The sequence below is a fragment of the Ranitomeya variabilis genome, chromosome 7, assembly GCF_051348905.1.
Source record: "Ranitomeya variabilis isolate aRanVar5 chromosome 7, aRanVar5.hap1, whole genome shotgun sequence".
NCBI classification, from domain to species: Eukaryota; Metazoa; Chordata; class Amphibia; order Anura; family Dendrobatidae; genus Ranitomeya; species Ranitomeya variabilis.
In genome coordinates, this window is record NC_135238.1 from 88,377,503 (window position 1) to 88,390,389 (window position 12,887).

Genomic DNA, 12,887 nt, shown 5'->3' on the forward strand with positions numbered 1-12,887 from the left:
TATTTTTTCCACACCTTCCTAAAACTTTTGCACCATTCCGTACATATCTTCAGTTGTGTTACTTGTTTGGGAACCCGTCTTACTTAGTTACAAACTCAACTTTCATAGGAATTAGTTTTAGGTAACAACCGACATGAATATCATAATGTAGGAAGGAGTAAACAGCGCATAGACTTTATGGTATATAAATACAAATGTGTGCACATGGTTGGGAAGAGCTAACATCTTAAACACTCACCCAATCAGAATATAGCTTTGATTCAATTCTTGGAACTAAACTGACCGCTTTAACCATCACATCAAAAACATTTAGGAATACAATTTCATAATCATTGAAGTCAGGTTCAAATTTTATTGCAACATTGTCAAGAATAGGTCTTATTATGAAGCCTGGATGTTCATAGATACGAACTGAACCCTGAAAAAAATAACAGAAAATTAATAATCATTTAGAAATAGAATTTCTAAATAATTTTAATACATTTTAACTACTTCACTTTTAGAAAATGTAATTTGCAGCTCAAGGCAGTCACAAAGCAGTGTTCAAGTTACACAGATTAAACCGTTTTTATATCTGATCTAATATTCCTAGTTATTGAAGAAGAAATAAAGAGAAAAAGCATTCTTTCAAATGGGTAGAGAAAAGGTTTTTATTGCAGTGAGATAGCGATAACTGTGATTTCTTCTGTTTTTCCTTATTGTTACACTTCATTACTTCAAAATGTAACCCTTTCCCTGCCAAAGGTGTGTGATATCTGGAAGTGTATGCACAGTTAAACATGGCAGTTGGACTAGGCAGGAGATAGCTTACCTATGAAAGATATCCAAACATGCTTCTTCCACAAGTGTTGTGCATAATTTACTTTCCATATCTCTCTGGTTCATATTGATGAACTTTCTGCTGCTTTCTTTCATATCTACCACCATTTAACACATTCTGTGCACTCTCTCTACATCAGTCCCTCTCTCCTTTCCTTTCCCATGTACAGCTCTCATGCTCTACACACATTTCTCAAACACTCTAAACCATCCACTATCACCATGCAGCTCACAAAATGTTAGCATAAATCACTGATCCACCTGCACATTCTCTTTATTTTTCTTCTCTTAATTGCTGGTGACATTCCCCTAACCTTGGTCCTTCCTTCCACTAATAAATATAACTCTCTCCCTGCTGCACAAGAAATTCTGTTAAGGTAGAGATGTTGGTCTGCTAGCTGCTTTCATCACAATGTGCTTTCCAGGTTACTGCCCAGGACGCTCACTGATGCTTCCTGCCTTTGAGGTTCATTCTGTTAGATTCCTCAAACCATTACTCCTGGGTGACAGTTGTATATTGCCCTCCTGGCAAAATCAAACAATTACTGGATCCTTTTTCCACCTGGCTTTCACACTTCCTATCCTGTGACATCCCCATTCTCATTATGGGGGACTTTAACATCCCCACTGACAATCCACTCTCAAAAATCTGCAAGCCATCTCCTTTCTCTACTGTAACTTCCTATCTCTAACCTTTCACACTTACTACTTCTCCTATGCATAAAGATGGGAATACACTGGAACTGGTCTTCTCCTAGCTCTGGTCAGTGACCTTCTGTCTGTTTCTGTCAAAAACTGTCGCCCTACTGTGAACATCCCCCTTACCACACTTACAGAAATCTACATGCCATCGATATCCAGCAGCTTCTGAACAATTTACGGTCATCTTTTAGTTCCAATCTCCCCCCTATCCTGTCTAAACTTAGCATTATTACATTAAAATAAGACATTGGAAAGTGCCATGAATAAAGCAGCACCTGCTACATGCAGAAAACCCCCAACACGGACATCAGCAAACCCTAGCACACGCTGCAAACACGTTTTCTCCAGTAGTGCTACGGGTGTGCTGAGCGCCAGTGGACTTCATCAGCTATCCACTGATATGGAAAGGTTAATATTTTTTCCTCTCTGTTCTACATTTTGTTTAGTATTAACCAATATTACAGACCCATACTCAAGTTTTCATATTTGGTCTAACATTTTCTTATCTCATATGCAATGTTCTGAGGCCCTAAGTAAACCTTGATATGGATAGTATACTGTGAAAAGTGACATAAAAAAAAAGTTATCATAACATGTTCATCAGAGGGGGATGGCAAGTGGTAATGGGAATTATATTGTCTGTAAATGGTATAAGAAGAACTATTCACAAGTGAATAAACAGAATTTATTTGCTCACAGATCGTATGTGCATTCCTTTCTCCAAACTCTTGTAATTGTAAAGAGCTTAGTCTCTAAATTTGGCCTCACTGGTAATCCCGTAATTTGGCTTTGGGTCAGAATAAAAACAGCTACAACACCACCATGAAATCAGAAAACTCCATTCACTGTAAGTTTGAGCTCAAAACTTATAACTCTGCTCTCCATCTTGCCATCTGACCAAGCAAACCTATTTCACCACCCTCATCACTGACAGTCCAAAACGATTCTTCAAAACTTTCCACTCCCTCTTGAGCCATAAAGTACAGGCCCCTGTCACCAACCTCAGCGCTGATAATCTGGCCACCTATTTCCACGAAAAAAACCCTATCTATCAGTGTTACAATACCACCACTCAAGGAGTCCGATGGACACTGTGAATGACAGCTTTGCCACCCTATGGGATAGAGGACTTGCTGAGCTGTCAGGATTGTGCTTGACAGCTCAATGTCCAAATCTGAGGCTGAAATGTGAGCATTGTGAATAACAGCTCAGCCTCCACATCTGGCTGGGTCTGTGGGATCGCCTCCAGGTGTCATCTGTTCTGGGAAATTACAGGACTATTTAGCATTCTGACAATGGTTAGACCATTGCCAATTGTAGTTTTACTCAAGTGGTGTGTGTTTCCCTTGTACTCTGAGTTGTATTCTGATTTCCGGTGTCGACCTTGGATTTACCTTTGACCATTCATTTGACTTACCCCTTTGTCATTATCCGCTACCTTCCTGATACTCTGATCTTGGACTGGGACCTGACTACGCTTTTGTCTTTTCCATTTGTCTATTACTAGTCCTCTTGGTACTGACCCCGGAGCTTTTGACTATCCTGCCTCATGGCAAGTCTGTGAGTAGTGTCTAGCATCATATGTTAAAGTGCTGTTAAATTTTATATATGCTTCCAGAACCTGTGGTAATCTGCATTTGCTTTCATTGACTGTGGGTCTCCAGTCAACGTCATAGATTCAGGACTGTTTTTTAAATTAGGACTAGGAATAGTTAGATTACTGAGATGTATTCAAATTGTTGGCATTGACAGGACACAGTTACTCCAGAACTTTATCCAGCCGGTAACGGCTGAATACACACTTAGAGTGGAAACTAGTGACGAGTGAGTGTGCTTGATACTCGAGTTTCCCGAGCTTGCTCAGGTGTTCTCCAATTATCTTGGGCGTGCTCGTAGATTATGTTTGAGTCCCCGCAGCTGCATGATTTGTGGCTGCTAGCCAGCCGGAATACATGTGGGGATTTCCTAACAAACAGGCAATCCCTGCATGTGTTGAGGTTGTCTAACGGCAGCAAATCATGCAGCTGCGGGGACACAAACATAATCTACGAGCACGCCCAAGATACTCGGAGAACACCCAAGTATGCTCAGAAAACTCGAGTAATGAGCACACATGCACATCACTAGTGGGAACACTTCACTCTGAGCTCAACTCCTGCTATGTTTTGGATAATTTACCTCTCCGGTTGGTATTGGTGTTTCCATGGCTGCATATTCACAATTCTGTTATTGATTGGTGTCAGAAAGATATTGTTAACTGAAGCTCTAATTGTCATAAAAAGTGTCTTAGTTCTGTACAAATTTGCTCTGCTAGTCTGGAACGCTGCCAGAGTACCTGAAAGACTTCAGAGACGTGTTCACGGAAAAAGAGGCAGTGATACTACCTCCCCATCGTCCTTATGATTGCGCTATTAATCTTATCCCTAATGCTAAATTACCTAAAGCTCACCTGTACAATTTGTCTGGACCTGAACATACTGCCATGAAAAATATGTAAGGGCCTATAGTTGTCTTTTTGCGAAAAAGAAAGATGAGGGTCTTCGTTCTTGCCTTGATTTCCGTGAATCAAACAAAATTAAGGTTAAGAATACTTTCTCACTTCTACTCATCCCTGATCTCTATAATCAGCTTACAGAGAATACATGGTTTTATAATCTTGTTCCTTGAGGGGCTTATACTTTAATATGCATCCAGAAGGGTGATGAGGGGAAGACAGCATTTTTAAAGTCTGATGATCTATTCAAAATGTTGTCATGCCTTTTGGGTTAACCAACGCACCAAGAGACTTTCAAAACTTTATGAAGGAAATCTTTTCTGATATTATTGGAAGCTTTATTGTGGTAAACCTTGATGACATTCTAATATTTTTGACTGATCTGGATCCACACTATGAACATATCCATTTTGTCTTACAAAAATTGGAGAAATGCACTTTTTCTGTTCAACAAATATACTTCCTGGGGTTCACGGTATCTGCTCCAGGGTTTAAGATGGATCCTGGGAAGGTGCAGGCTATAATTTATTGTGTTCAACCTAGTGACCTTAAAGCACTGCCATGTTTTCTAGGATCCCCAACTATTAAAGCAAATGTATTAGGGTTTTTCTTAGATAGCTAACCTCTTAATGATCTTACACATGGAGGTAGATCTTAAAGTTTGGTCATCAGATGCTATTGGAGCCTTTAGTACATTAAAAGTGTGTTTCATGTCTGCTCCAGTCTTAATCCAGCCCAAATTTCAGAAACCATTCATTGTAGAGGTGTATGCCTCAGAGGTAGGGGTTGTTTTGGCTCAATGTTTCAAAACTCAGACAAACGTGCTGCCATGTGCATTTCTCTAGGAATTTTCGTCTAAGAGAAATTATGATGCTGGGAATCATTCATTGCTTTATGTCAAATTAGCTTTTAAAGAACGGAGACATTTTTTGGAGGGAGCTATTCATCAGGTTATTGTTGTTACTGAGCATAAAAATTTAGCTTATATTGAATCCGCTAAAAGTTTAACCCCAAGACAAGCCAGATGGTCCACCTGCCTGTGTGTCGATCAGCCATGCTTGCCTGCCTGTCTATCAGCCATGCCCGCCAGAACCGGCCTGTCAAGATATCAGTCATGCCCTCCAGTACCTGACTGCCTGTGTGTCTGTCATGCCAGTCACAATATGAGCCGTGCCAGCCAGTACTTGCCAAGTCCACCATTCTTGGCTGTTCCTGCCTCCTATCCCTTGGGTGTCAGCTGCCATCCACTTGAGGTCAGTCCGGGTGTAGCACCTGGTCTCGCCTTCCTCGTCTCTCCTCGGATTGCGGTATCATCAGCGGCCGTGCATCCAAGGTTGGACTTGGTGAGGTCCCTAGTCACGCCACTCCAGGCTCTCCTCGGATCTCGGCACACTGGTTCCACCACCCAGCCTGTTACAGTTTGCAGAGGCCATGGAATCCACTGGCTCTCAGGCTTCCTCTATCTCTGACTTGCACAAGCAGGTCTCCCGCCAGAAAGACCAACAGGACAAGATCCTATTCTACCTGAGGACAGTAAACACCCACCTAGACATGCTGACAATTATGGCCCTATCCGCACCTACCCAAGCTATAACAACTCCAGATGTGACTCATCAGCCTGCCAGCTATGTACCCAGCCCTGGCCATGTCTATCATCACTTCCACGTTATGGTGGTATCCTGCTCTTAGTAGAGGGTTCATTAACCAGTACACGCTACACTTCAAACTCTTGGCTCATCAGTTCTTTCAGATTTGGCCAAAGTGGCCTTCAAAATCCCCCATCTAACTGGGGAGGCTCTGGCATGACTCAACCCATATGGGACAGAGGGGATCCTCTAGTGTCAAATCTCCCATCCTTACTAGACGCCTTCTGTAAGGTATTTGACGAGCCTGGCCATGCTTCCTCAGCAGCATCTTCTCTCCTCTGACTGCACCAGGGGAACCTCACAGTGGGCCAGTACGCTGTACATTTCCACATGCGGTCATCTGAACTTGCCTGGAATAATGAGGCCCTGGTTGCCATCTTCTCGAAAGACCTTTCTGGGCGAAGCTGGCCGGTCGTGATATACTCACTTCACTGGATGACCTGGTGTCTCTGGTAACATGGATAGAGATGTGGATGTGGATAGTGCTGTGGGCGCTACACAGACTAAGAGTGTTTTTTTGGAGCGAATTGTCAGAGAGATAGGTTTAGGGAGTCGGGAGGAGTCGGGACTAGTTGTAATATCAGCCCTTTTCAGGGAGGTTACAACAGTTCATAGCACTGTTTGCCAGGCAGGTCTGAGCCAGTGCTGTGCAAGTGTTAGTCACAGCATTTGGTGTAATCTAGCTCAGCCAATCCTTTTGGGCTAGTAGCATTGTCTGATAGTCATCTGAATAGCCCGCCTGTGAAGCTAGCTACACCGCCTGTGTATCTCAATTTTTACTGCATCTAACCCAGTAAATTGTTTTGGGGTTTTGGGCTTAGTAGCAGTGTCTGCACGTCAGCAGAGTAGCCCGCCTGTGAAGCTAGCTACACCGCCTGTGTATCTCAATTTTTACTGCATCTAACCCAGTAAATCGTTTTGGGGTTTTGGGCTTAGTAGCAGTGTTTGCACGTCAGCAGAGTAGTCCGCCTGTGAAACTAACTACACCACCTGTGTATCTCTATTTTCACTGCATCTAATCCAGTTAACAGTTTTGGGCCTAGGAGCAGTGTCTGCACGTCAGCAGAGTAGCCCGCCTGTGAAACTAACTACACCGCCTGTGTATCTCTATTTTCACTGCATCTAATCCAGTTAATAGTTTTGGGCCTAGGAGCAGTGTCTGCACGTCGGCAGAGTAGCCCGCCTGTGAAACTAACTACACCACCTGTGTATCTCTATTTTCACTGCATCTAATCCAGTTAACAGTTTTGGGCCTAGGATCAGTGTCTGCACGTCAGCAGAGTAGCCCGCCTGTGAAACTAACTACACCGCCTGTGTATCTCTATTTTCACTGCATCTAATCCAGTTAATAGTTTTGGGCCTAGGAGCAGTGTCTGCACGTCGGCAGAGTAGCCCGCCTGTGAAACTAACTACACCGCCTGTGTATCTCTATTTTCACTGCATCTAATCCAGTCAATAGTTTTGGGCCTAGGAGCAGTGTCTGCACGTCAGCAGAGTAGCCCGCCTGTTAAACAAACTATACCGCCTGTGTATCTCAATTTTCACTGCATCTAATCCAGTTAATAGTTTTGGGCCTAGGAGCAGTGTCTGCACGTCAGCAGAGAAGCCTGCCTGTGAAACTAACTACACCGCCTGTGTATCTCTATTTTCACTGCATCTAATCCAGTTAATAGTTTTGGGCCTAGGAGCAGTGTCTGCACGTCAGCAGAGTAGCCCGCCTGTGAAACTAACTATACCGCCTGTGTATCTCTATTTTCACTGCATCTAAACCAGTTAATAGTTTTGGGCCTAGGAGCAGTGTCTGCTCGTCGGCAGAGTAGCCCGCCTGTGAAACTAACTACACCGCCTGTGTATCTCTATTATCACTGCATCTAATCCAGTTAATAGTTTTGGGCCTAGGAGCAGTGTCTGCACGTCAGCAGAGTAGCCCGCCTGTGAAAATAACTACACCGCCTGTGTATCTCAATTTTCACTGCATCTAATCCAGTTAATAGTTTTGGGCCTAGGAGCAGTGTCTGCATGTCAGCAGAGCAGAACGCCTGTGAAACTAACTATACCGCCTGTGTATCTCTATTTTCACTGCATCTAATCCAGTTAATAGTTTTGGGCCTAGTACCACAGTTTGGCCACTCAGTTCTGCTCGGTTTTCATCCATCGGTTGTTGTGCCAACAACTACAGATACAGAGTTGCCAATTAGTTAAGCACTAAAATGGGTGGAAAAAGGCCAGCTGCTGGTGGAATGGGGAATAGGCGTGTTGGAAAGGGAAAAAAAGGTTGTGTCCGTGGGGTAGGTGGTAAAGCAACAGTAACATCTGCAGAACAAAGACCATCTTCCAGCCAAAGTAAGATGTCTACTTCTTTTCGTGGACAATCTGATATGATCCCTTTCTTACGACCATCGCTACAAGCATCGCCAAAAATTCCAGATGAGGCACAAAAACAGCAGGTGCTTGAACGGATATCAAGTGCTCGTTCAAGTGGACTCTCCTCCATGTCAACTTCAACATCACAACTACTCCAGTCCTCAGAGTTGTCACCCCAATCGCACTTCCTCACAGCTCCCAAGTCTCCAGCTGCCCGTCTGAGCATGGGGTAACACACATGGTTGAGTCTGTAGAGCTGTTTACGCATACTATAGCCTGGGAATCAGAGGTCTGCTCCAGAGCTTCTGTGAATCCAGACGAGGAAATGATCTGCACTGATGCCCAGAATCTTTGTGAGTCGGATCCAGGCCCAGATGAAGAAGGTTCTGAGCATAATGTAAACCCTTGTTCCCAAACTGTAACTCCTGTTGGTGGAGACAATGAGGAAGATGATGATGAGACTGAGATACCTGATTGGAATGAAAACTTGACTTTTCGGTCGGGGCAGGAAGAGGTTGGCTCTGAGGACGATGGGTGTGAGAACACACAGGATGATGATGACGAGGTTGTAGACCCCACTTACTGTCAACCCCCAGTCCGCCAGTTTATGAGGTCAGCAGAGGAGGTGGAGGAGGATGCTAGTGACGAGTCTGACGACAGGGTAACGGTGCGCCTTCCTGGACAGAGACGGAGTACTGGAAGCACATCAACAACTGCATCCTCAACCCCAACTGTGCCTCAGACCAGAAGTCCTGGTGGCTCTTCAGGTCGCACGGGCTCTAAGCCTTGCATAGCCTGGGCATTTTTTGACATCGCAAAGGATGACCCAACTCATGTTGTCTGTAAGACTTGTCAACAAAATCTCAGTAGAGGCCAAAAAATCACTAGCGTGAGTACTTCATGCATGAACCGTCATATGGATATGAGGCATAAGTTGCAGTGGGAAGCTCACTGTGCTACAATACGGCCTAGTGGGCCGGGTCAACCACCGTCTGCCCCATCAAGTGCATCCGCATCCTCTTCATCCTCTGTGACTGTGGGGAAAGCAGTCGCACTTGGTTTTGGATGCAGACCTTCCACCTCTTTACCTGCAACAGCCAGTGTGATTGGCAGGTCGTCAGGACATTTGCAAGTGGAAACACCTGCTGGTGTTGAGCGCTCTCCGACATCGACACCACATTTTGATCAATGCAACATAAAATCTCCGCCTGCACCTTCCTCACAGACCAGCAGTTTGCCGGTGACACCCTACTCAACTCCGTCTAAGCACGGTAGCCAGCCCTCAGTCCCTCAGATGTGAACAAGTAAAAGACTATTTCCTTCTAGCCATGAAAAAGCTAAGAGGTTGAATTTCTCCATCTGCAAGCTGTTGGCTACAGAAATGCTGCCTTTCCGCCTGGTGGACACAGAGGATTTTTGAGACCTTATGTCCGTCGCTGTGCCCCAGTACCAGATGCCCAGTCGCCACTACTTCTCAAAGAGAGCTGTGCCTTCGCTACACCAGTATGTCGCACACAACATCACCGCTTCCTTGAGAAACTCTGTGTGTGACAGGGTGCATTTCACCACAGACACTTGGAGGAGTAGACATGGACAAGGGCGTAACATGTCGGCGACTGGGCACTGGGTAACTACAGCGACATTAGGAGAAGGGGCTGCTGTCCAAGTCTTGCCGCCCCCACGAGTTGCTCGTCGATCCTCTGCATCTAGAAGTTCCTCTGCTGCTTCTGCCTCCTCAACCTCCTCTCGGTCCTCCACCTGCACCCAAAGCCTGTCTGGTAATGCCACCCGCGTTGTAACTGTGCAGAAGGAATCCTGCACACCTCCTCACTATGCTGTCACCAGGGCTCAACGGCATCGGTCAGTGTTTACATTGAAATGTCTGGGAAATGTGAGTCACACAGCTGAGGAGTTGTGGTCAGCTCTGGAGACCGAGTTCCATCAATGGTTGTCTCCACTCAACCTGCAGCCAGGGAAGGCTGTGTGCGACAATGCTGCAAACCCACGTGCCTTGTATGGCTCACGTTTTGAACCTGGTTATCCAGCAATTATTATCCCACTATCCCGGACTAGATGGGCCTCTGCAGAGGACACGGTCGCTGTGTGCTCACTTCTGCCGTTCGCATCCCACAGCTCGACGACTTGAATCTCTACAGAAGTCGTTGGGCCTGCCAGTTCACCGGCTGAAATGCGATGTGCCCACACGGGGGAATTCAACTCTGCACATGTTGCAGTGACTGTGGCAGCACCGACGAGCCCTGGTGCAATACGTTATGACATATAGCCTGGGCCAACGCGATCAAGAGGTGGGGCAAATTACGCTGCAGGAGTGGTCTCAAATCAGAGACCTATGCACCCTTCTGCACAGTTTTGAAATAGCAACGAAGATGTTTAGTACTGACGATGCCATTATCAGCATGACCATTCTGGTGATTTACATGCTGGAGCACACCTTACACAGTGTCCGGAGTCAGGTGGTGGAACAAGAGGAGGAGGAGGAACAGGAGGAGTCGTATGCGGAAGAGATCATATCTCCAAGGTCAAGAAGGTTGGCAGCACCAATGCGGCTGGCATTGGTGGCTGGGGGAGAGGGATTACCGAGGGCGCATGGTAGCAGCCAAACTGTTGAGGAAGGTGCAGGAGGCTAGGAAGAAGTGGAGGACGAACTGGCACTAGGCATGGAAGACTCACCAGATGAGGGAGACCTTGATCAAATTTCTGTTGTGCGAGGTTGGGGGGAGAGGACAGACGAAGGAAGCATGATTCTCACCTCGCCACCACCAAGACAACAAGGACTAGGTCCTCCTGGATGCGCAAGACACATGAGTGCCTTCTTGCTGCACTACCTGCAACATGACCCTCAGATTGTCAGAATCCGAAGTAATGCCGACTACTGGGTTGCCACACTCTTAGATCCCCGGTACAAAAGCAAATTTGGCAAAATAATTCCTGCCATAGAAAGGGATTCACGCATGCAGGAGTATCAGCAGAGACTGTTAGAGAATCTAACATCTGCTTTTCCACAAAACACCAGTGGTGCACGTAGTCAATCTCTGAGTTCTAACTTGCCAACCGTGGGACTATCATCACTCTAACCATAACAGTAACAGCGTATCTGGTGGTAACAGCAATTTTTTCCAATCGTTTCAAGATTTTTTTTGACCATCCTTTGCAAGCCACAGGAGACAAGAAGTCTGACGCATAGCCAACGCCTAGAGAGGATGGTACAAGAGTATCTCCAAGTTAACATCGATGCCATGACTGTGGAACTGGACCCTTGCTCATTTTGGGCTTCCAATCTTGAAAAATGGCCTGAGCTCGCCACTCACGCCTTGGAGATCTTGTCGTGCCCGGCAGCCAGCGTTCTCTCTGAACGTGTGTTCAGCGCTGCTGGTGGTGTGCTGACAGATAAGCACATGTGGCTGTCCAGTGACAATGTAGACAGACTAACGTTCATCAAGATGAACAAATCCTGGATCCGCAAGGACTTTTCTACCCCTGTGTCATCTTGGAGAGACTAAATGCTTGATGATTTTTGAAAATCACCTCACCAACCGTTTTAAAAAACGGCAAAATTGATGCCACTTAAGTGGTGTCTGTGGCCGATTTTTTTGAAAAAATGGAGACTCTTTTATTTAGTCCCCTTGCTGAGTTTTACATGATGTTGCCATCGTCAATTCCAGGTGGGTGGGGTCGTCTGCAGAGTTGTTTACTCATGCTATGGCCTGGGATTCAGAGGTCTGCTCCAAAGCTTCAGTGTCTGCTAGTCAGCAGAGTAGCCCAGCCACCCACCGCCTGTTTACCAAAGTACTATTTTTAACGGCATCTGGCTCAGGAAATCCTTTTCGGCCTAGTAGAATTTAGTGCTACTCAGCAGCGTACCCCACCCATGAAGCAAGCTACACCGCCTGTTTACCTAACTACTATTTTTTAACGACATCCGGCCCAGGAAATCCTTTTGAGCCTAGTAGAATTTGGTGCTACTCAGCAGCGTACCCCACTCATGAAGCAAGCTACACCGCCTGTTTACCTAACTACTATTTTGTAACGGCATCTATCCCGGGAAATCCTTTTGGGCCTAGTAGAATTTAGTGCTACTCAGCAGCGTACCCCACCCATGAAGCAAGCAACACCGCCTGTTGATCTAATTACTAATTTTTAACTGCATCTAGCCCAGGAAATCGTTTTGTACCTAATAGCATTTTGTGCTAATCAGCACAGTACCCCACCCATGAAGCAAGCTACACCGCCTGTTTACCTAACTACTATTTTTTAACGGCATCTGACCCAGGAAATCCTTTTGGGCCTAGTAGAATTTGGTGCTACTCAGCAGCATACCCCACCCATGAAGCAAGCTACACCGCCTGTTTACCTAACTACTATTTTGTAATGGCATCTGGCCCAGGAAATCCTTTTGGGCCTACTAGCAATTTCTGCTACTCAGCAGAGTACCCCACCCATGAAACAAGCTACACCGCCTTCTTTCTTTCTCAATCTAACCCCTCGGCTCCAGCTCTCTCCTTCTCACAGGTGGACTACCGCGTGTTTTCACACTGTGGCAAATCTTTTGGGCCCAGGCATAAGAAGTCGTCGAGGTAATGGATAATATGTGCCGCCTTACAAACATCCATGACGACACATTCGAGGAAGCAACTAAACGCCTCAAATAATGAGCAGGATATGGAGCACCCCATGGGCAAACAGCGATCTATGTAGTATGCTCCTTCACAGAAGCAGCCCAATGGGAGGACACTATTCGGAGGCACAGGTAGCAACCCCTCAATGTCTGTTTTGGCCATTAGGGTGCCCCTTACCAACTTCTTGACCCGCCTGATTGCCTCGTCAAAGGAGGTACAGTACAT

The 12,887-nt window shown here is 45.7% G+C and overlaps 1 protein-coding gene across 2 annotated transcripts in view; it reads right to left on the reverse strand.

The window, feature by feature from the left end:
• Nucleotides 1-12,887, reverse strand: part of DNAH7 (dynein axonemal heavy chain 7) — a 564,416-nt gene that overhangs the window by 420,132 nt on the left and 131,397 nt on the right. For both annotated transcript variants that reach the window (XM_077275383.1, XM_077275384.1), the window contains exon 11: nt 239-418. In XM_077275383.1, the coding sequence (XP_077131498.1) occupies nt 239-418 (180 nt within the window). The remainder of the gene's footprint in view (nt 1-238; nt 419-12,887) is intronic.